Source organism: Necator americanus, chromosome X (genome assembly GCF_031761385.1).
Source record: "Necator americanus strain Aroian chromosome X, whole genome shotgun sequence".
NCBI classification, from domain to species: domain Eukaryota; kingdom Metazoa; phylum Nematoda; class Chromadorea; order Rhabditida; family Ancylostomatidae; genus Necator; species Necator americanus.
Window position 1 is genome coordinate 25,113,541 of NC_087376.1, and position 23,967 is coordinate 25,137,507.

At 40.5% G+C, this 23,967-nt stretch overlaps 6 protein-coding genes across 9 annotated transcripts in view; 3 read left to right on the forward strand and 3 right to left on the reverse strand.

The window, feature by feature from the left end:
- Positions 1–227: 227 nt before the first annotated feature.
- Positions 228–872, reverse strand: RB195_025404 (uncharacterized protein; the record flags this gene model as incomplete). The annotated part of the gene is made up of 1 exon (XM_064213530.1): positions 228–872. One exon carries the CDS (start codon positions 870–872, stop codon positions 228–230), a length of 645 nt encoding a protein of 214 aa, XP_064069411.1.
- A 466-nt stretch (positions 873–1,338) lies between these two features.
- Positions 1,339–2,890, reverse strand: RB195_025405 (uncharacterized protein; the record flags this gene model as incomplete). 3 transcript variants are annotated; one of them, XM_064213532.1, is made up of 2 exons in its annotated part: positions 1,339–1,642; positions 2,271–2,890. In XM_064213532.1, the coding sequence occupies 2 exons, from the start codon at positions 2,888–2,890 to the stop codon at positions 1,339–1,341; spliced, it is 924 nt and encodes a 307-aa protein (XP_064069412.1). The 3 variants fall into 3 exon arrangements, with proteins under 3 accessions (XP_064069412.1, XP_064069413.1, XP_064069414.1); XM_064213533.1 differs by lacking the exon at positions 1,339–1,642 and adding an exon at positions 2,187–2,217; XM_064213531.1 differs by lacking the exon at positions 1,339–1,642 and having other exon boundaries at positions 2,048–2,890.
- Positions 2,891–3,126: 236 nt separating this feature from the next.
- RB195_025406 (uncharacterized protein) lies at positions 3,127–4,985 on the forward strand (the record flags this gene model as incomplete). Its single annotated transcript, XM_064213534.1, has 6 exons — positions 3,127–3,237; positions 3,377–3,478; positions 3,545–3,637; positions 4,153–4,255; positions 4,734–4,810; positions 4,872–4,985. The coding sequence occupies 6 exons, from the start codon at positions 3,127–3,129 to the stop codon at positions 4,983–4,985; spliced, it is 600 nt and encodes a 199-aa protein (XP_064069415.1).
- Positions 4,986–13,196: 8,211 nt separating this feature from the next.
- On the reverse strand, positions 13,197–14,155 carry RB195_025407 (uncharacterized protein; the record flags this gene model as incomplete). Of its 2 annotated transcripts, XM_064213536.1 has the most annotated exons (4): positions 13,197–13,292; positions 13,352–13,556; positions 13,709–13,896; positions 13,976–14,155. In XM_064213536.1, 4 exons carry the CDS (start codon positions 14,153–14,155, stop codon positions 13,197–13,199), a joined length of 669 nt encoding a protein of 222 aa, XP_064069417.1. The 2 variants fall into 2 exon arrangements, with proteins under 2 accessions (XP_064069417.1, XP_064069416.1); XM_064213535.1 differs by lacking the exon at positions 13,709–13,896 and having other exon boundaries at positions 13,391–13,531.
- A 356-nt stretch (positions 14,156–14,511) lies between these two features.
- On the forward strand, positions 14,512–14,838 carry RB195_025408 (uncharacterized protein; the record flags this gene model as incomplete). The annotated part of the gene is made up of 1 exon (XM_064213537.1): positions 14,512–14,838. One exon carries the CDS (start codon positions 14,512–14,514, stop codon positions 14,836–14,838), a length of 327 nt encoding a protein of 108 aa, XP_064069418.1.
- Positions 14,839–22,466: 7,628 nt separating this feature from the next.
- The window catches only part of RB195_025409 (uncharacterized protein), a gene marked incomplete at both ends in the record, with an annotated part of 38,686 nt that continues 37,185 nt past the window's right edge, over positions 22,467–23,967 (forward strand). The window contains one exon of the mRNA XM_064213539.1: positions 22,467–22,469. Within this exon, the coding sequence (XP_064069419.1) occupies positions 22,467–22,469 (3 nt within the window). The remainder of the gene's footprint in view (positions 22,470–23,967) is intronic.

The window sequence follows — 23,967 nt, forward strand, 5'->3', positions numbered from 1 at the left end:
ATTATTGCACAAGTCGATCGTTTCGTGTTTTCCACAACGTCGAACCGCTGGCTCTATCTACCTCACCTACATTCATACATTCCTTAGATGGTCCGTCTTCACTGGGCGTGCGGGCCCCAGCATCTGTTCCACTCGTTTCGATTTTAGGCGTTTAGCATATCTTGGGATCCAGTCTAGCGTTCTTTTAGTCCAGCTATCGTCGAGATTCTTCTCATAATGTGATCGGCTCATCTATGCTTTGCTTTGGATATATATTCAGCTGGGTCGCGAAGACGGGACATCCCTTCTAAGTCGGAGCTGCAAAGACCGGCTAGGTATTGTGTGCGCCGATTAAGCTTCAGAGGACATGTCTCAAGTGCTCTGTGGGTAGTAAGTAGCTTCCTAGACGTGGCAGCGGTGTCCGCCCACGTCTCCGCTGAGTAATAGAGCGCTGGAAGAACTGTCGAGTCGAACAGATGGGCACGAAGATCTTGGTCCGTCAGTTGGTCCGTAGCTTCCCTGACGGCTGCGAGTGCTGCCAGCGCTGCTCTCATCCTTCTATTCAGCACTTCCTTCAAGTCGTTTTCCATGTTCATAGAACGTCCGAGATATACGTATGACGGAGTTTCCACGATTTGGGAGCCTTCAAGTTGTACTCCTCCGTCCTCGCAGTGGGCGTTCTTCATGAACTGTGTCTTCTTTCTGTTTATTCGTAGTCCTATTCTCTTCCCTGCTTCGTTCAATTCGTTGAGCATCGTTTCTGCTTCATTGGTACTGCTCGAAAAGAGAACGATGTCGTCCGCGAAACGAAGGTTCGAGAGAAATCTTCCATCAACACGTATGCCCCTTTCTTTCCACAAAAGTGATTTCATTATCCATTGCAATGCAGCCATGAACAGCTTCGGCGATGTGGTATCGCCTTGTCGCACTCCTTTTCCAAAGGGTATGGTGAGGGGACGGTGGAAAAGTTGTATCTTAATCGTGCATCGATCGTAGCAGTTGGCTAATATCCTCACACACGACACGTCCACAGCGTACCGACCACCGCTGATAGTATTGCATTCGTTTCTACGCTGTCGAAGGCTTTTTTCATAGTCAACGAAGGTTAGAACAAGGGGCAGGCGGTATTCCCGGCAAACCTCTATAACTCTCGACACGGTTGTAAGTTATCTAAGCAGCTGAGCAGCTGACGGAATCCAGCTTGTTCTTGAAACTGGGCTTCATCCAACGTCGTTTGCGGATGATCTTGGTGAATACTTTGTATAACACGTTCAACAAGCATATAGGACAGTAGTTCCGAAGGCCCTCTCGATCAACTTTCTTATGGATAAAAATGGTTCGCGAGGTCTTCCACTGTTCTCAAATCCTTTCTTTCTGAAGGTAGGGTGTCATGTGCGCTGCTAAGATTACATGAAGTGGATGGCCACCAGCCTTAAGAAAGTCTGCTGATATAAAATCAGGTCCGGGGGCTCTGCCAGGTTTCATGCTCTTGATAGCGACTCGTACTTCCGAAGGGAGATTCTGTGGTGGAGCTTCACGAGTGGGGATGATCGAGCTTGGCACAGGAGTTGATGAACGGAAAAGGTTCGAGTAGAACCTCTCCGTAATGATTTTCACCTCACGACGAGGAGTCTGCGAGTCCCGTCTTCGCTCAGCAAGGCTACTAGCGGAATATTATATTCGCGGAAATCCCTGCGGCACTTCTTTAGGTTCGTTCTTCTTTGTGCTGCTTCCAGAATCTTCTGCCTGTGTTTCCAAATATCCTCCTGCAACGTTTTTCTGCAGCTAGTGTTTGCTACTAACTGCTCAATGTGCGATGCACTCGGATCAAGCCTCAAAGTCCTTCTCTCCTTCAGTTACTTGGTGGTCATCGAAATTCGATCCATGTTTGTCGTGCGCGGCTTCGAAGCACGCTCAGCTTAGGTTCGTAATCCTCTGAGCAGCATCTCGTAGTCCACGTTTGGTTGCTCCTCGATATGCCAGTCACCTTGGGACAAGGAGTCCTCAAGTACGCATTCGTCGTAGACGACTTCTTTTCTCCTTCGTTGCCGATAGCAGATGTTCTTTTCTATCGTGTGGCTAAGTCTGTTTTCGCACGAAAGAGACGGTGATCAGAACCACTGCAAAAGTATGGTACTACCGAGACGTCAAGTACACACCACCTCCGGGTGGTGAGTATGTGGTCGATCTCCGCACAAGTCGCGCCATTAGGCGATTCCCATGTCCGCCGACGATGTTCTTTTTTTATGAAAAAAGAGTTCCCATGAAAGAGGCGAGCGGCGGGCAACAACCCGGCGAGACGATCGCCATTTTCATTCCGGTCCCCTAGTCCAAATCTTCCGATCCTGTATTCCTCTTCTGTAGCCTTTCCTAATTCTGCGTTTAAGCCTCCGACAACAAATTTGTAGAAGGACTTCTCGTTGCGGATCAATTCCTCCAGTTCCTCGTAAAACGCGACCAATTCGGATTCATCAGCTGCTGATGTTGGTGAATAGCAAATGATGATACTGATGGGAATTTGGCGCAGATGACGGAGACGAAGAATGGCCAGACGAGGTGACAGGATCTCGTCAGAATCGACAAGATAGATGACAGATGGGTGCACAACAAAGCCAAAACCGCCTTCATTTCGTGACGGAACCTTCTCTTCGCAAATGACGAGTGTACCGTCATTCATCTGTCGTACGTCGCTACTCCTGCACTTGGTCTCCTGCGGAGCAATCACGTGAAATTTGATACGCTCTGCAGCTCCGAGAAGGGCATGCAGGTCAGCGTCTGTGGAAACTGTTCTCGCGTTGTAAGTACACAGTTTGAGACAGTCTCCATGGCGAGTCGTGCGTGTGTAGCCTTGCTCCAGAATCAAAAACGTCCAGAACAACCTGAGATTTGATCGCCTCTCACCGGTCGCCATACCGTCCGACGTCTGAGACGGCAGGGCCCAGTGTGCAGGGTACTGAGGCAGTGAATATGCTGGAGTGGCAAAAAGACTTCCCTAAACTAAGCAGCCCTGCCACGGCGAACTCAGCTTTCACCACAGGTCGTCGCCCAACCTATATGGATCAGGGAGCCACCTTGCGACATTTTGCCAAGATGGTGGTGAATCTAGTAGTTTACTCTTAGCTAGGCTTGCAATTCCGAGAAGTCGGAATGTCGGATGTGTCGAACTCCTTCTCAGCTTGGGAGACCGTGCCGGAGGACGAACCTCCGCTGTGCATCACAGTTCGACGCCCAGAGTCACTTCCACGCCTCTATGATGCGGTAAACCGTTGTGGAGGCCATTCATACATTACCTCATTCAAATTGTCTCCCATGAGTAAAGTGTATTTTTAGCTTGTACACAATAAATCACTTGCATTTGGACCTTATTTTTTGCAAAATTTTACTCGCGAAATTGCAGGTAGCTTGTGTGAAATTCGGAATGCTATCGGATGCGAAAGACCTGGCCGATTTACTAAAAATGGTTGCAGAAAAAGGGAAAGAGATTGAAACGAATCAGCAAGTACTTTTTATGGACATTCTTATGTAGTCCTCTGTTTTCTACTATTCTTTTTGCTCTTTGTTTTAGTACTTGGATAGTCTTGCGGAGCTCATTCGTCAAGGTATCGAGGCTGCAAACGAGGATCTTAAGAAAGAGAACGACTTGCGACTCCAACAGGAGGTTATTTTTAACTTTTGATACTTCATTTGCACTTAGCTTTACCGCATAATGTCCATCTTCGTTTAGCTAGTCTTTTCTTTAGTTCATCAACAAAAACAAAACCAAAGGAAACTACTTTATGATATTTACACTTGTACTTTACATCTACAATGCCGTTTTAATTTGAGAACTTCTAGCTGCAAAAAGTGTTCTTTAAGAGAAAGGATGTTTATCTTTTTGTAAACTTGCTCTTAGCATTAAAATCTTATTTATGTGCACACGCAGAATTGGAGGGGACCGGTTTTGCGCCGTCAGAGTCATTGTAATGTCCGACGAGGTCTGCCCATATCTAGTGAAAAGGATTTTTTTTCGACTGCGTGCAAGAACCGGTCGTTTTCAGTGGATTTCAATGCTCCTCAATAAATGCGTATGATATTGTTTTGTTGAGTTCACAAAATTGCTTCCATTATAGATTTTATTGTTAAAGAAATTTTAAGAAACCTAATCTAATCAATATTTCTCATTGTTTTTTCTAGGGTGTTATCCGCCAATTGCCAATAATGGGCTCATTGGTGAACTGGTGGTCTCCATTGGAAAAAGATGGACGCATTCGTGGTCGATTCTTCAACTTGAACACAGGTACAAGAAAGATATTCTTGAGGATCTCTTCACAAATCCATAGGTTAGAGATGTAGTTCACAAGTACGAGCAGTTCTAAAGAGTAATCCAGAGAAAATATCTGCAAACGTGCTCCTTACGGTGCAACTTGTTACGCAAGAAACAGGCAATTCCGTCGTCGTCTTCGAACCTCCGAATTCCATCTGTAATGTAACTCAAATAAACGGCAGAAGTCCCCAATCTGCAGCAGTTGCAAATGCTTTCCGAATTGCCATTGTTCTGCTCCTCGTAATAGCTTGCATTTCAAGCGCCACCAGTGCAACCATGGCTGTTTTTCACGCCTTTTTGCTGGATTATTAGGGGAGAGTTGAGCGTGATCAGTGCTTATATCCAACTACTACAGCTCTATTCCTATTCTTGGAGAAATCCCGACATCGCCAGTATCAATTTCATGATACACTCCTTTTTACACGTCCATATCGTATACTTTTATTTTTAGGCGAAATTCAAACAACGGACGTCATATACAAACATAAGAGAGAATCTCATGCCACTAGTCATGGAGTAAAATCTCGTGTAGGTTATAATTGGACGAGAATTACAAGTGTAAAATGTTCGAAATACAATTTTTTTTAAGGTTCCAGGCGAATCAAAAAATGAACAGAAAGATAAGGATGTGGAATTACCCAATCAGGAAATTACCGCGGAAAAACCTACCGTTGAACAACCAACATCCATAGAAGAAAAGTAGATGCTCGTAGAAGTGCATCATCGCAAAAAAAAAACTTCTTCGAAAACTATTATATGCACTCCAAACTAAGCATCCGCTTTGATGGGTCGCACGGTCGCTAAATTTAGATTTAGCAGGTACGGGAAATAATATTTATTAAAACGGAGAATTTCACTAGTTTCTAATCCTACCCATTTCTTGAAAATTATTATTCTTTAACATTCCTTCCTATGTCATATTCGATCTATAGCAATGTTTTCCTATATAGAATATGATATACTTTCAAATGTTCAAAGAGTTTCTCCGCTTTGTTGTGCAACATTAAGCTGTGATAATTTTGGGTTATTTAATAGATGAACCGGTAAATCGTTATTAATTTTATTCGGTCACAAAAGAAATGTGATGTTTATACTAGTGAACAAATTCGACACCTATTTCTACGATTCCTAACGTAATCATCCGTCATTTAGTATTGTATGATAATTTCATTGTGATTTCTTTTTCGGTTATTTGTGGACCTATAGCATTGGTTCTAACATTGTTGATGTTTTGCAGTTCACTGATAATTGGTTCACTCTCTGCAGATGTGATGAGAGCAGTCGTTAGGAGTAAAATTAACATTTAATTATGTAGTATAATAATATTGAGCAAATAAGTCATTTTATTATGTAGTACAATAATTCCAAGGAATTAATTCACTACAATAATTTGGCATCAACATAAATGGTTCGGCCACTTCTGGGGCCTAAATTTATGTATCTTAATAATCCGTTGAGCGGGTGTGGCGCAGTCGGTGGTCCGTTGTAGCCACTTGGTCGAGGGTTAGAAACCGCCCTAGTGCAAGCCATGTAAACCAAACCTTTCATCCCTCCGGAGTCGATAATTGGTGCCAGACTTGTATGAGAGGATAAAAACACTGACTTGATCATCGGCTGGCCGCCGCAAGTCATTGTATAGGCCAACACGCGTTCCAAAACCTCAACGATTAAGAATTCCAGTAAAACGCGTTGGCGCATCCCAAGTGGATTGATACGCCAGTGACTTTATCCTTTTATTCAATAATCCGTTTACGAAAATACGGTAATGTTCCACTCATACATTTGCGATAGCTGATATTATTTCTCTCTTCTGGGAGGAAGTCAGGTGGAGGAATGAAATTTAGGTTCTTTATAACCGTCATTCGAAAAAAAACCAGATCAAGATTAGGATAGATTTCTCATCTCTGATACTATGCCTAAGGCTGCCCGCAGAGTTCAGAACCGCGCGGCCGCGCGCTTTGGCAGTACTGCTGTTTTGGCGGTTATTGTCTGCCCACAACAGTGCGCTCAATAACCATCAAGTGCAGATCCGCTCGGGCGGCGCAGTCCGCGCGGCTGTGAAGTCTGCGGGCAGCCTAAACATTCAAAACCGCCGGTGATTGACAGTGCGATATCGTCGGTCACCGTCGTTCCCTCCTATTTTGTCAAAGAATGAAAATGTCAGGTTAATTTATATATACTTAGATTCCTTTCTTTGAGATGTATCAAAAAACCGGCAAATAATTGGGAAAGGAGCAAAATAACTTGGAATATTCACGAGAAGGCACCAAGACTGCTCACAGAGTTCAATTGTTGAAGGCAACCATGTGACATTGCTGATTTATTATTTTCCACTCATTTGTTCGAATTTGATTATTGTGTAAAATTGTTGTTCTTCCTTACTTTGAACCTCTGCTTTGCTACAAGGAGAGAATTAATCAAAACAGCCAATAAAAAAATATAACATAAAATAAAAACGCTACGAAGCATAACTAAGGCTGAATTTTGTAAGATTTGCATTGTATGTGGACGTGGAATTTTGTTCGCACACTAAGGCAGCGCAAAGTTTTCAAATCCCACTTTTCGTCTTTTTCCTTTCATTTAGTCTCTACTTTGCAGCTCCGTTAATCTCCAAAACTGAGTTCAGATTGAAGGAATCCAAACAGAACTCTTGAAACACATGATATACTTTCAATTTGGAAAGCTGGTTGTCCTCTTTATGGATTTTTTTTTTCTCAAAAAAAAAAGCAACTCCTAAAAAGGAAAAACGGAAAAAGAACTTTCGTCATTGTCTTATGCAATTACATGTTCCAACAATATAATAAGTAATTTACAAAGTTGAGCTTGTCACAGCATTTCGAGTTGAATGGTGTTGTCTTCAAAACTATTTGAGACTCTTTGTCCTCTGGAAGACTCCATGCTGGCTATTTTCGCATCGCATCCAGGGCTTGCTTAGAACACTATCGGCAATACTGCTACAGCATTGGAAGGGTAACATTACGTGGATGTTTATGTTTAAAACAAACTATGAATCAGTCCTTTCCAAATTTTATGCAAGACATTAAAGGCATCACCCCACGAATCTGAGGTGGTGCAGATTTCAGGTGGAGTATTCGTATACGTGATGGGAGACTATGGAGAGGGGGGTGAGTCCGTCCATTTCTTCCTAATTGCCGTAAAAAACGGTCCGCAAGATGTGGCGCCGCATAAGGCTGGCGCGCTCCAGTCGAACTCCCTGTAGAAAATAGTGCGCCAGAACGCCTGAAGCCGTATCTTCCGGGCTTTTTTTTACGGCAATTAGGAAGAAATGGACGGAATCACCCTCCTCTCCATAGTCTCCCATCCCGTATACAAATACACCACCTGAAATCCGTACCACCTCAGATTCGTGGAGTGATGCCTTTAAAGGCTAGTCGAATTCTAAGGGTGTTGAAAAGTTGAAAATTGTTAATTAATATGATCGCTCCCGTTCAGCTGTCAGGCAATTTAAAATATTGTCTAGACTCTCCTTTAAGCACTTGTTTTGTGTTTTATGTCCTCTAACAATAATCATCCCCTCATTTTTCTAGATCATTCATTACTGTTGTTGTTCAACAACAGACTCTAACCTCGAATACTTCACGTGGAAACGAGCTACCTACCTGTCAGTAATAAATCCAACATTGGAGGATGAACAGCCGCCATGTTGAGAGTGTTGATGAGTCCAATAATTCTATTCCTTATACATTCTCCAAAATTTGGAGAAGATCAATTCATTAAGTTGTTTAAAAATAAATATGCGACGCCGACCTAATGTTGCCCTTCTATGGGTGCAGTAGGCCGGCCCTGGCTGAGCTGCGAAAATACCCTGGCCGCAGAGTCTTAAAGAAAATAATCTCGAATCGTTTCGAAAATGGCACCAATCCATCAACTCGATATGCTATAGCAATGTCAATTTTTTTTTGCGAATTAATCAGTATAGTACTGAAGTAGTTGCATAGAATTTGGCCGATAGTCCCATCTCCTGTACCGATGTTTGAAGGTTGCTTTGGTCTGGAGAAACTTTTGATGTTCGTTTCTTTGCAGTAAAAGTTTGTAAAGTTAGTCTTCAAGTATATGCGAAATACCTTCAAGAAATCCTGGAGTCATCGACTTCATTAGCACCCCATATCTTGATTTTTTTTTGATTTTTTATATCAATTTCATTACTATTACATGTGTACTACCAAATTTTGTGGGTTTTCATCCGTTCATCTGGTTTCAATCTGGCTAGCCTCGTTTAGTAACACGGCAATTTCAAATCCTTGATTTGTGCGGAATATGTCATTTTCATTTCCATCTACAATCCCTGAAAAATACATCCTGAATACTACCTATTTATGGGAAGAACGCAACAACGGGAATTTCCCTAAACACTGTCTTTAACTTGCACACTTGAGGTTTTTCGTAGGTGTACACAGTCCACAAACCAGTTATGATAGGAAATATGATCCGTGTTCGGTGAATTTCTGTTGTGGCCATTAGAAGGATCGTTTCAAAGGTAAAACTGATCTTATTTCACAACCACACTTTTATTTGAAAGACTTAAATTCCAGAAACTATCGAAAAAAAAAATCACTCGGGACCATTCAAAAATCACTATTTTCTTGCGTGTTTTGTTTTGTGAGTAAACTCAATCCTGCCCTTTCGTTCTCTGCCTAGTGCGTTTTTCTAGAATTCGACTAATTCCTACCTACAGGTGGCCAATTAGTGCTGTTCCTGGCATTTTTTTTGACGATTTCCAGAATTTTTGGGAACATCTAGTGGTTAAAAAAATCAACATCGATCACTTTATTAGCAGAACGTTTAGGTGTTTGCTCATACCCAGGTATTCTTTATTCATCATAAAATATTAGGTTGTTCGGATATAAACGAGACTTTCGACTCAAACTTTCATACATCACAAAATGTTTTATAAGAAGTCTTTATTCCAAACAATATTCTCCACAACTATCAACAACGCTTCGCCAGCGATCATGCAGGTTGCGAATGCCGTCCTCAAAGAATTTGGTTGGCTGTGAGACGAGGTATGATGCGACCCAAGATCGGACTTCGTCGATATTGTTGAACTTTTTCTCCGACAATTCGTGATGCATCGATCGAAATAGATGGTAGTCCGAAGGAGCCAAGTCCGGACTATACGGCGGATGCGGCAAACTTTTCAGCCCAACTCTTCGATTTTTTTTTTCTATTTACGGACAGCTTTATTTTCATCACTCCATTTTTGAGAAACCCATTTGCCGCACCGATTTGTCTTCCCGACTGCATGTAAATGCTCGTCAATTGTCGAATTCGAACATCCGAACTCTAGGGCAAGTTTTCTTGTAGTTTGTGTCGGATCAGACTCGATCGCCTTCTTCAGTAATTCGTCGTCTACCACTTGAGGACGACGTCGGTGTTCTTCGTCTTCTAAGCTCTCATTCCCATTTTCAAAGCGTTGAAATCATTTGTAGCATTGACTTCGCGAAATCACATCTTCAATAAAATAAAAATAAAAAATAAATAAATAAATAAAATTTTATTCTTATGAAATAAAAGTTTTTTATGAAATAAAAAAAAAATATTACAGAAATCAAAAATAAACAAAAAAGAAAGTAAAATATCAGAAAAACGCCAGGAACAAAATGGAACCAAAACTGTCCAAATTGCTGTTCGAAATTCGTAAAGTTTCGAAAGTCTCGTTTATATCCGAACAACCTAATACAACGTTGCACAATCATTTAGAAAACTGCAAAATCAATGTATCGGGTGGAATTTTATTCAGGATATCTGTGTTCACTTTGTATATAAAAGTACAATCGGATATATCTTGAACTCGTAATATCAAATAACAGTAAAGAAAGAATAGGAAATTCTTATGGAAGAGTTTCTCCGGAGTTGTGGCACTTATGACGCGATTTTCCAGTTTTCGTTGGTTTAAAACGAATTTTGTACGAGTGCATGCAAATTTTCAAAGTACTTTCTCTAGAATAACATACAATCAACACACTGGTTTTCTACTAGTGAGATGTGAAGCATCGAGCATTCCTTCTCAATTATTCTTAGTCATATTTGTTTCCTTCACTTACGTTGAAATAAAATCCTTTCACAATTTGTTACAGTGTTACAGAAAAAGAAAACAAGGAAATCAAATCAACAAAACCACAACAACAGCGATTTCAGGATCATCACGTTTTTCATAAACCAGTTATGAATCCATTTAATCTCTGCATTCTAGCATAAGAATATGGGATTAGCGATATTTTTGCTCAAAAAAACATCTTCAATCTATCTAGGTCATCCTCACTCTAACCATACCATCAATACATGCAAAATATACTGCGAATGAACGAATGAACGAACAAGTTCATTAGAAGCACAATATGGTTCATAAAGATAGCAACGAGCTCACCCTCAAAGAAGTGTTCAGATCAGAATTGTTCCCTCTTGCAACCACTGCACATAAGGAAATCGAAGGAGTCCAGAACATGAGCAAGTAACGCAAAACGAATTAGTACCAAACGTGGATGGTGATTCTAAGTTCCTGAAACAGGATACGAATATTTCACTAATGGACTCGATCAATATTCTACGAAAAACGCTATCTTCCATTTTCCATTGTATTCCGTATATCGGACAGTTACGTATCTAAATGAGGTAAAAAATTTTGTTTTTCGTACTTATCAATGATCCTGCCTCAATACGCCGTTTTCACACATAGATTACCATCGATAACACTCTTGCCGATCAGTGACTGAGTCGTTTCGTTAAATTGCACATTGTTCGTTGTGTATCGTCCTTTGATATCGTCCCTTACTTATTCAAAATTACTAATATTTTGAGTGAACATCAGGGGGCGTGATCTTTTTGATCTAGCAGAGAGCCAGAAAATGATTATACTGCATGGTATTGTTTGTGTAGCAACGTGATAAGCAGCAACATTCGTTTTATCATAAGTCATTATCATTTTAATTGCACTTTGTGGACGTTTCTCTTCGTGCGATACTCCTACAACCCAATCAGTGTTGTTTTGCGCGTTTTAGTCTCATCGTATTGTTCGCTTCACAGTCTCTTTCTTCATTAAGAAAAATGTTTACCTTAAAATCTATACTTCAATTATATCTTGTTTTTTCTTCGCTTGGAACGTAAAACTTCCGACTCTAGTCGTCTCACCTCTTATAAATTATTTTTTTAAAGGATTTACCTCTTTCCAAGCAAAAATCTTAGGACATCTTAATTATTCAAATAGATACATATAATCACATTTTCAAGAGGAGGACGGATTTTATCTAGTTATTCAACTACTTCCTTACATACTCATTCATAACCAAATTACTTGTCATTCAATTTATTTTGTGGCATTAAATGTTTAAACGTTAGGAATCACTCACCGATTATATATAGTACCACTCTGAACGTCCGACCTTTATACTTTTCGTGATATTCTCTTCGTTCCACGTCAGATCACGTCAACTGTTGGCTACTACTCAAGCGGCCGTTTGCATCCCTGCTTCTAATATGTGAAGAAAAGACGTTAGAAAACTGGCAAGCGTGCAAGGAAATAGACACGCGGAGGAATCAGATAGGTGAAACGCAACTCGTGCAGTCGCTATGAAGTCGGCTATGAAACGGTTCACAACGTCTCATTTAAAGGCATCACCCCACGAATCTGAAGTGATACGGATTTCAGGTAGATTTCAGGTTTCGTATACAGTATAGTAGATTATGTAGAGGGGGATGATTCCGTCCATCTCTTCCTAATTGCCGTAAAAAACGGCCGGGAAGATACGGCTTCGGGCGTTCCGGAGCGCTATTTCCTAAAAGAAGTTCGAGTGGAGCGCGCCAGCCTTGTGCACGCACCGCATCTTCCGGGCCGTTTTTTACGGCAATTAGGAAGAAATGGACGGAATCACCCTCTTCTCCACAATCTACCATCCCGTATACGAATACTCCACCTGGAATCCGTATCACCTCAGATTCGTGGGGTGATGCCTTTAATCTTTGCCAAATCCATATAAATTACTTCAGCGACACTACCGCACTATGACACATCAACTACAATGCAACTGAACCCATCCCAACCCAATATACCGCTTTGCGTGGCCCGGCGCAGCAATCCGGCGATATGAGACCCGTCTCACTCCAATTTTATAGCTTTCCGGCGCTGCCGCCCCAGTGCGATGCCGTGAGACTCCTCTTGCTCTCTTTTTGGAATTTCGTGACTGACACATGTTCACACATACATAACATCATATTTTGAGAAAATGATCCAATGGTAGAGTGGTCTCCTATCGGGTGGGTGACGATGGTTCTTTCCCCACCGGTGTAGATTTTTGCATCGTTATGGAGTATTTACGTGATGCGCACATACACACACGGACCAAGCGCGTTATTATATAGCATGATGATTACGGCGTGAAGCTTTCTAACCTATTTCTAATCCGACTTTGTCTTTCTGAAATTTATGTTTAAAAGTAGTGTTCTGAAGTTCAATGTAAAAACCACATCTTTCTGTTTTCATATGAAAGCTAAACCAATTTCTGGTATATATACCAGAAACTGAATGAATTTATAGGGATAGATTCTTTCGAAATCTACTCATAAACATTGGTAAAAATAGCCCGTTAATTCTTTTCTGTTGGAGTACAAATACTGAGATACTACTGATTTTTTTTCGAAATGAAGATGATTTGTGCTCAAAGCGTGTGACTAACTCTACAGCGACTTCCGTTGTCAGCGGACTGATATTATCGTCCGACGCGAATGTCTGCATCTTCGAGTGCGTCATCCTTGAGCAAAGCTCTCCCCACCTTTTTTATCTCCAGTAAGAGCTTGCACAGAATCAATCCATTCGTTGCTACCCCATATTCTGCGGAACCTTACGTCTCGCATGAACTACCTATGCACGGCTAGTGTTCTTAAGTCCTCTTTCACCACCTCAGTTCAGCACCTCCTCCTTCGACCTGGTGGCATCTTGCAACTTGAACCCGACAAACTGCTCAAAACACGTTGAACAAGGCGATCTGTTGGTCTCCTTAATATATGATCAAAGAGGCAAAGTCGAGTTTCTGCAGCCACTTTTCACCGGTATACCACATCGACTTCCGCGTGAAGATATTCATTGTGGCGTACCCTAGGCGAAAAGTAGCCAAGCAGCCGTTTAAGCAGCTCGGATCCGTTGGAGTCGATCTTCGCCACCGTTGTAGGTGGTGCTGGTGAAGTCTCCGATTCGTACATCATGACAGGGCGAATAACGAATGGATAGACTTGCAGCTTGAGTGGAAGTGGACCATAAACACTTTGTCAAGAAGTTTAATGCAGAACAGGACTTAGCGTATCTTTGCTGTAAATCACTCTCGTAGCTGCCAGCCCAGGTAGCAGAACTCATCTACGAATTTGTTCGCCTAGCCTTCTGCCTTGATTCCTGTTGACGTTCCTAAAGAAACCCACATTTGCTCACATTTATGAAGGCGCAGGCCTAATCCATAGAGTGCTGATAGTTTCGATACAAGGTCGATAACATGTTGAAGTTTCATGCTGCTTCCCCCAAATGTAACAATATCGTCGGTGCACTCGAGATCGGTCAAGGAGCGTTTTGATGGTGCTAAGGCGATGTCACCAGGATACTGCTCTACTGTCTTTTGAATAAGATCGTTGATAGCAAAGTTAAACAGGAGGGGTCACACCACCTCGTGTCCCTTGTCTTACTACACTTACCACATCAAACGGTGTTGTACATACGGCTGGTGTTTGAACTGCAGCAGTTGTTCGTTGATTTATGTCATCAAGCAAGTGAACGAACTTTCCTGGTACTCCATCGGCGCGTAGCGCGTTGAGAAGACGGCCTTGGTGAGGAGAGTCGAACGCGGCTTCAAAGTCCAAAAAGGCCAATTGCATTGATTTGGAATACCGCTACTACGTTTCGATCACTCTTCTGATGACCTGGTCTATCGCAGACGAGCCAGGACAAAAGCCAGAGTAAAGTGGGCTAAGATATCTCGTTTTGTATTCATGTGCACTCCGAACGGAGATCCACGAAAATTGAAGGATGAACAGAACAACGAACAAAATCTTGAAGAAATGCGACAAAAAAAATCAAATTTGTTCCTGTTCTGTCCTATTGTGCAGGTGAATTTTAATTGACGTATATGAGATTGGACCTTCCCACAACTCTACCCTGAGTGAACTCAGCCGCTCTATCTAGACTTCCGCGATATCTCTGTGTGCCTTTTGCTGCACTGCAGGAAACACGCATGAGAGATGGGCCCGTCATCAGCATCGAAAATTACACCATATACTGCGGCAATGCTGATGAGAACAAAGTAGGTGCTGGTGGAGGAATTACCTCAACGCCGTCTAGATGCACCGTTCTACGACTGCTGGATCGCAGAGGAATTAAACTCTGGATCGTAAGTGCTCACGCACCTACGGAAACCCCTGACGACAAAACTAAGGACGCCTTCTATGACGAACTCAATGCGTTGATGTTTAAAATACCAAGCCACCAGATGGTCATTGTCGGAATCGACGCAAATTTGAAGATGGAACATGAACAACAGTCCGATGTGGTTGGAAAATGATGCTGTTCAACAGAGCACACGCATACGGATAACGGTAGCCGTCTGGTCGACTTACGTGAGCAGACGAGCCTCATCATCACTTCCACATTTAAGTGGAATCATCGGCTTCATCAGCTTACGTGGCAAGGGTCAACCCTTTAAACGCCTGAAGAGCAGCGCAAGCGGAAGATGAAGACTCTTAAGCTTCAACTCGACTACGTTCTGGCGAAGAACATTCCTTAGTCAGATATACAAAAATCTAGAGCTGTTTGGGACGTCGCGTTCGACTCTGACCACCGTCTAGTTCTTCTCAGCTTCAAGATACGGTTCCACAAGAGAAACTGTGGAGTTCCTCCTCAAGCGAACATCGACATGGCAGGTCTGAAAGACGATGAATGCAGAAAAAAATCCGCCAAAATGTCTCTATTCATGTTGAAGTAGGGACCAGGAAGAAGCTTAGCGATGCGGATTCCTTCACAAAAAGCATCCAGGACGCTAGAGGAACGCTCCCGGTTCTATGGCCGTGGAAGAAGTTTGCCTTTGCATCTGCGGAAACAAAATCCGCGTATAATTCTGTACGTGTCGCGCGCAGTGCTGGTGACTTCAATCAGGAAAAGCGTCTTAGAAGGAAGCTGCATCGTCAACTGCAACAAGACCGCGATAAGGAGTGGACGTCAAGAGCGAAGTAGTTTGAAAAGGCGTGGGAGGACAAGAGTCCGCGGAAAGCCTACGCTCTACTAAAACAGTATAGCGGCAAAATGAAAAGATGCTCTCCTGTCCTCAACACTGCCAATGGAGTAGCTGTCGGTGAAGCAACCCTTCCAATTTGGAGGGAACACTTCAGGACCTTGCTGAACCGGCCATCACCGTCAGCTCCTGAACTCGAGCACGTTTATAGACCGACATATGCGGTTAACGAGAGCCACCGACCGAGTCGGAGGTTCTAGTCTGTATTCAAAAAATGAAGAATGGAAAATCTGGTGGAGACGATGTGATTAGCGCAGAAATGCTAAAATATCTTCCTCCTTCTGGGATTCGTGAGATGACAAAGATCATCTGTTCAATCTGGATAGACGAAAGGATACCTGACTCGTGGAGACACGCTATCATTATTCCCCTCCACAAGAAGTTATCCGTCACGGACCCTAGGAATTACCTAGGAATCTCTTTGCTGCGTGTTATGTACAAAGTATTGGAGCGCATTATCCTGGACCTACTCAATAAACTTCGCGAAGAAACAACGCGCGATATATATATATATATATATATATATATATATATATATATATATATATATATATATATATGAAGGAACTATAGAAATCCATTCTACCGCGTTGAAGCTCCCGCGCAATAATCCGACGCAGTGGAATCCGTCTCTCCCCACTTTAACGTTTTTGGCACCGGCGCACCATTCCTGACTCTTGACTAAGACATACATTCACAGACTAAACACGTGACAGAATAATCCCGTTATTACATAGCATGATAGTTTGCAAATCTGGAAGGGCACATTAACATGAAAGTTTTTTTTTACCCTCTCTAACATATGACAGAAACAAACTTGGCTTATCAAGGCTAACACATTTACATTAAGGAATAACTCAGGGCAGTGGTGCAGTGGTAGAGTACTCGCCTATCAGTTGCAATGGCTATGGTTTAGCACATCACCGGTGTAGAGTTCTGCATCATTGTGGGGTATTTTCGTGTACACACACAGACACACACAGACACACACACAAGCACACAGACATACACACATACATACACAGAGACTAAGCGCGTTATTATGTAGCATGATGATTATATTATTATGCGATAATGTTCAGAAGCTCAACAGGACCAAAAGAAGAATGCGAAAGTTTCCTACACGTATAATAATCTGAGCAGTTTTAAAATGGGGGAAAAATAAATGAAGTAGTAGCTTAGTGATATTGAACAGAAAGAAAGCACCTGGGGCCCGGTAGCAGACATAAGTGATGGGAAAAAATAGCAAACAAATAAAGGATCTCTTTGCAGAGCGTTAAAAAAAGATAAAAGGGTTCTAATGGAAGAATGGTGAGCGTTGCCCAGAACTAAGCATGCCATTCGCTTCCTCATTTATCCATGGTTGATCTTATGGATGCGCTCAGTTCTAGACCTTTCTGTTCAGGTAATGCTAAGATCAAACGTTTAAAAAAAGTTTCGCATTCGATCTTTGTTTTCTTGCCATGTTTAAATTGAGTTCTCTAACATTGTTATATTTTTTGAAACCTTTTTTTAAATTCTTTCTTCGGAACCAAAGTCATAATTAACATTTCTAAATAGGTGCCATCAGTAAAATCTGGGATAAAATCGTCAGAAAAAGTAATGTCTAGGAAACATATAATGGTTAAATGGAAATGCAGGAATAAATATTCCAATCTCTTGCACTTCTTCCACATTTTCCTGCTTCCATTGCCTTTCCACAGTAGTGCCGATCCAGGTGCTGTTCAGGAAGCCTACTATTTAGTCGAACACATCTTTCGACCTGTCTCTATAATCGAAGGATTAATCACTCGCACTGCTTTGCAAATTTGAAAGCAAACATTCATGTACAGTATATATAAAATTTTATTTATCCTCACTAACATATGAGAGAAACTAATTTGCCTTATTAAAGCCAACATACATGACAACATTGACTTGGACAATGGTGAAAAGGTAGAGCACTCACCTATCAAGTGCATGGTGACACACATACATACACACACACGGACTAAGGGCGTTATTATATAGCATGATGATTTGGCACAGCAATTCAAAAACCATGAGAAGTTCAGTTTTGTTGAAATGCAGAAATTTCCCATTTTTGACGCTTCACTCTTGTTTTCGTATGGAACTTTGAACAGGGATAATCGGTGTTGGACGGTAAATTAAAATTTTTCGCTAGAATTTCTGGAAACTTCAGAGTACAAAATTACGTAAAATTTCTTGAAAATGTGAACAGGAATTGAATTGATCGATCTCTGGGATAAAAAATATGTTGCACGAATATAACGTTTCAGCGAGAGCGTAGCTGAACCGGTACTAACAAAAATACATAGAAAATCACAACACGAAAGTTCATTGATTAATCGAAACGAAAAAGAAACGTTTCGATAGGTGACGCTTGATTCATTCAAATTAGCAGGGCTTTCAAAAAACAAACAAGATCCATGTGAGTGCGTTAGTTGTGTATGTGCAAGTTTTGACTATTCTCCTTTTAGTTTCATTTTATCAATGCGATCGAGAGTTCTTTTACCACTGAGAAATTTGCGACATCTTATCTTCGCTTCATTGCGCGTCCAACAAATCTACAGCAGATATTTTTGCGATGGGACCCTCTCTTAAGTCTGATCTTTAGCTAAAAACCAATAACTAGCTGTGCTGCAGTGATACATTCGCAATCGTATGCGATTGCCTTGCGAGCGCTTATCCGCTTCGAACGTCACTATATTACATACTTCATGATAAATCAAATCGTTTTGACCGGATCATATATGTAAGAGATTTGTTTTTTTTTCATTGTCAACTTTATTGGTGGACAACTGTCAATAATAATCTGGTAATAATAATCTAAATAATAGTCTCTCAATAATCCATCATTTCCTAGTACGTACATCTTTGTAGGTATTCATTTAGGGAATATTCATCACTTATAGATTCGATATGACCTCATCCGTCTAGGTTTTACTGTAACACAGGTCCTGCTTTGACTTTTGTTGCAACGCTCTGACACTTAAAATGAATGCAAATACTATGTATATGTATGTCACCATTTATTTGTAAAACACGTGACAGGTTCTGATTAAAAACACATGGTACACACGTTGGTTGTACACACATTTTCGACGTTTGGGTTCACATCGGTCTTCCAGCAGACCTTTCTTTATTGACTTCTTTATTGGTATGATGACGAGGAGATTCGCCTGTGACCAGCTGTATGCTGACTCATTCCATATGTAAATGTATGCAGTTTGATGGATGACGTCATAAAAAACCAGTGATCAAGTGAACGATCGGCAGCGAGTTTTCCGCAGTTACGTTCCAGTTTGGATGCCAATTCATAGCGATGCCGTGGTTGGGATTATTCGCATCACATTTCACCCTTGATACTAACTACCCCGTATTCTAGTGAATACAACGATTGATTTCCACATCATCGGCAAACTGTACTATCTTTAATACTATCTAACTTCACTACTATCACTGCATCCTAAAAAACATACCAAGGATGCTCAGTGGTTGTTTTCGTACCATGTTAACTTTTCTTTATACATAGAACCCGCATGAAACTACCATACATTTATTTATTTTCAATTATCCAATCAGACAGTCGCAGTCTCCATCGATCCTTAAAAACTTTGATTTCTTCCGTAAGACCAGCGGTTTTGAAAAAAAAATTCTACTTTGTTTGCTTCTACTAGGTCTGAAAAATGACTATAATATTATATATATATATATATATAAATATTTTGCTGTTTCCAAATTTTGAAAAAATTGAACTGCTACGAAGAAAACCGTTAATTTAACGTGATTCTGGTTACGTAGAGCTTCAATTCTCTCTCCAGACATTTTTTCAATCCACGTTGCTTTTTATTACTCACTGTTTGCAGCACTTGTTGCATTTTTTTACCTTTTTCTCCTTGCAGACACGACGATATTCCACTTACACCGTTGCTATTTCTGCTAATAAAAGAATAAAATCACATATTTTTATGGTCTACTAAGAATATTCCATGCGAGTTTTTAAAGGGAGCATTAAGGGAAAATCTCAGTCTTCGATTCGTTCTACTTCTACATAAGTCGGATAAGAAACGTGATTTTAAAAACTACCGGCAAAAGCACGAAACATCTACATATCCAAGTATCAGTGGACTCAAGAGGATCGTAGAGCTCAGCCTTGTAAGTATCTGACGAGAGACCACTTTGCATCTTTAGGATTGATGAGTTGTAAATGACAAGGTGGATTAGTGGTGAAACAGTTAGCAAATTATGCGAAACAACAAGTTTCTGCACCCGAACCACTAACAAAGTTTGCCTGGCTTTATTTTATTAAATCAATTGTGAAAAATCGCCTAACTGAAAATGCTGAGGACTGCCATTCTTCTAAAGCCATTATGCCCTGCTTTTTAAAAGGATGTTTTGTGTTTTCAGCTTTACTTACCTTACCTTACCTTATACCAGTTATTATTATATTTTTATTGTTACTACATTATTATTTTACTGTTTATTACTTTTTTTATTACGTTTCAAATTTTACCCCATAAAGTATGAACATTTTACTGGAACAGACCGCATTCATTTTGATTATGTGCTAGTTCTTTTCGAATTTTTTGATTTGTTCCCGTGAATGTATTTTCAAACGATTTCCCTACCTCACAGACCACTTTTAAATTTGGTCACTCCTTTTGTTGACATTAGTGTTCCTACAATGCAAACTACTACTATCGATTTGCTCAGATCATCTTAGCAAACGTGATCTTTCTTTTTTTTTGTCTACACGAGGAAGCTAAGTAAACATTTGTCTAGATCTCCAGGGGCTCTCAAAACCTTCTTCATTCCTATATACATTATGTACTTCGAATTTAGTAGTAGTATTTTTTGTATTCCTATTTCATTGGATTTCTTTTTAGATTTTCTTATTCGTTAGACATTTGGCAGATGCACTCACTAGTACAGGACATCGTTCATCGTTAGTTAGTTCTTGGTTAGTTTCTTTTCTAGGTTGATCTCTTTTTTATTCGTTTCTCTTTTTTTAGGTGTTGTATTAGAAGATAAACAAGAAACATCAAAATATGCATGTATGTGGAATGTTTTGACATGCACGTATACACGCACAAATCCATTTATTTATTTATTTATTTATTTATTTATATGCTACCTGACAAGTTATCACATTTTACGGTCCTTGCCCGCTATCACAGTGTTTTACCTCCCGTCCATAATCAAAATAGTCAAGATCTTGTTCAGCATTATTGAAGAGTGTGATCATTGAAATGTCCACGAAATTTCATTCGGGATTTAAAATAAACGGCTTTACTACTAATTAACTCATTACGTGAACATTCCCGAGATGATCTTCTACGATTTAAAGTAGATCAAAAGAGAAACAATGATCAATGACGTTATGGTTCATTGTAGAAGGCTCCTTAAGCTAAAAGAAATGAGCATTAATTCGTTTAAATACCGAACAAACAGAGAAGACAATTAATGAAATTGTTTGCTGAACTGCCTGCTTCAAAACTTCAAAAAACCTAAACCAATAAAATATTGTATTTTGGAAACTGGAATTGCGCTCCGCTATCCATTTGTCGGACAGGAAATGTTTCTGCATCAGGTCGATCTTTTGTTAGTCCTGTAAAGTTAATAAGTTAGATAAATATTGTGTTCACTTAGGAAAAAAGCTTTCGTTGTGACCAGGTGTAAACTTGTGAAACTTCTGAAATCGTGATGTTATTTTACAAGTTAAAATATTGTTTTGAGACAAGTAACTAGAAAAGGTTACGGATACTACATGAAAATGATGCAAGCGCACTAAGGTAGCGGATGGAACATACAGTAGGATCGCTAATTCTTCGACAGAAGACGAAAAAGACGCGGATCCGCGTCTTTTTCATCTTCTGCCGAAGAATTAGCGATCCTACTGTATCAACGATGTTGATGTCAGCATCCGAACAATGTCAGATTCTTCTTGCTAGAACTCCTCTACAATCTCCAATGTGTTAATGGATTCATTGTTGTATGGTTAGGTATTTTCCCACTAAAAACACTAAGAAGGTCACGCGAACATATGTATGTGACCCACTCACCACCACCGACCGACTGCAAATACCCAGACCTGGTGACAACGGTCTAGTCCCGTTTTTTCTCCTCATGTTATTTGTAGATTTTTAGCACTTATTCTGATCTCTCAACAGTCTCTTATTTCTCTCTGTTCCTCGGAAACTACGCTTATGTCCTTATTTAACCCAGAAAAAGTTCTATGATTCGATATAGATAGCGATCAATAGCGATAGCATAGCTTTGTTTTGTTCATGGAAAATCAACAGCTCTCTTATGTTGTCCGTAGAAAATTGCGAATTCTTTTATTTGGCATTCTCACCTGATTCTCACTTGATAGTGTTTGTCCCTCCGTCGTGCCGAACTGTCCACTCGGTGTCAACGAACCGTATCGATGTTTTTCAAACGCTTCCTTAGCTAGCTCTTCTCATATTACACATCGGACTTATGCTAACTAGTGTTTATCTAGTTTTCACTCATAATTCATCCGCTTCTCTTCCCCTTACAATCTTCCTGATATAGTCGTGTCTAGTTTCGTTGCTTTGCTTTGCTTTCCACTAGCACGAACGATTCTCGCCGATATCATGTGAACAGTGTTCGATCATTTCTATTATTCATATATTTCATATCATTCATATCATCATATATTGCTTTTATAACTTTCCAGTCAGTCGTTTATATCTAAATACACTCTATTGTATTTCACATGATTTTCACGCTATAATTTGAAAAGTCTCAGAATTTCTATTAAATCTAACGAGCTTCCGCTGCGACATCGACATTTTTCGCTATACTCTCTTCATATTTTAACACAAGAAGGGAATGAAGAATTGTAAACAGCATTACTGTTCCATATAACAAGAAAAATGGTATGTTTCATTATGTGATAATTTTATTTTCTCTCTCTTACATTCATTTCTCATTATCTTGAACAAAAACTAAATTTGCGAGTCTGTCGGAAGTCCGGAGACAAGTGACAACGACAATCGATTTGTTTCTCTGTTAGTATGAATAGATAAGAACACTATTAATGTGATGATAACGAAACTTATCGATTGATTTCCGCGATAGTGAATAGAAATTTCTATAGCTCGGGCTATGGATAATTATAGGAAAGCAATCGGTATATTCACATTCTGACTAACGTTTATTAACAACTTTTAAAGTTCACTTTTGCGGATTTCGATGTGATCTACATGAAAGGAAGCGTAATCGTTTGATTTTTATTTGACTTTTTTATCCAGGAGGGAATTGTTTTTTATGCACAAAGGACTATGTTTTTTCAAATCCTTGAACTATATTCCATCACTCCTCAGATTTGTTAAGCAAATTTGTTCCATGAAGTGTCTAATCCGAGATAAATTTGTGTGAACTCTTGAATCTTTCACCTATTTGCAAGTCATCTAAGGCTATTGAATTAATGCATGATATCCTGCCAATTTTTTTCTTCAAAAATTTACTTTGTCAACAATAGAAAAGTAAGAAACAACTAAATTTTCTGTAATAGCATTTTTAGTTGAAAAAAAAAATCCGTTAATCTGGCGCAAATAATTTAACCAGTCAATTTTAAAAGAGGAGGGACGTTGAAGGTATTTTAAAGGCATCACCCCAGGAATCTGAGGTGGTACGGATTTCAGGTGGAGTATCCGTATACGGGATAGTAGATTATGGAGAGGAGGGTGATTCTGTCCATATCCTCCTAATTACCCTAAAAAACGGCCCGGAAGATACGGCGCGTGCACAAGGCTGGCGCGCTCCACTCAAACTCCTTGTAGAAAATAGCGCGCCGAAACGCCCTAAGCCGTATCTTCTGGGCCGTTTTTTACGGTAATTAGGAAGAAATGGACAGGTCACCCCTCTCCATAATCTACGATCCCGTATGCGTCTACTCCACCTGAAATCCGTACCACCTCAGATTCGTGAGGTGATGCGCTTAAAGATGAAAAAAAGAAAAAGAAGAAAGGAGCGGAAAAGGTGAAAATCCTGACAAGTGGTAAGACTCGGATGCTCCAGGCGTATAGTTGGATCAAAAGGACATGAAGCACGTACAGTTGCGCAGGTGGAAAAAGAAGCGAAGCGGCGCGGTGGAGCGTAGCGGTTGGGGTCGTATAAGGACCCTCGTTACCGCCATCCATCTCTGCAGTTCGCCATGGTCCCACCTCGATTCCAACCGCTATCTTCGCCTCACCGCTTCGAGCGCAGCCGCTTAGAGCTTAGGTAACTGTCCGTGCTTCATGTCGCTTTGACCCAACTATAGCAAAACGATTTTTTTATGTGATGACATCTATTGGCCTGACCAGTCGCCTGATTTCACTTCATGTGACTTTTTTGTTTTGACGTTATCTAGAAGCTGTTAAAAGCCAAGGT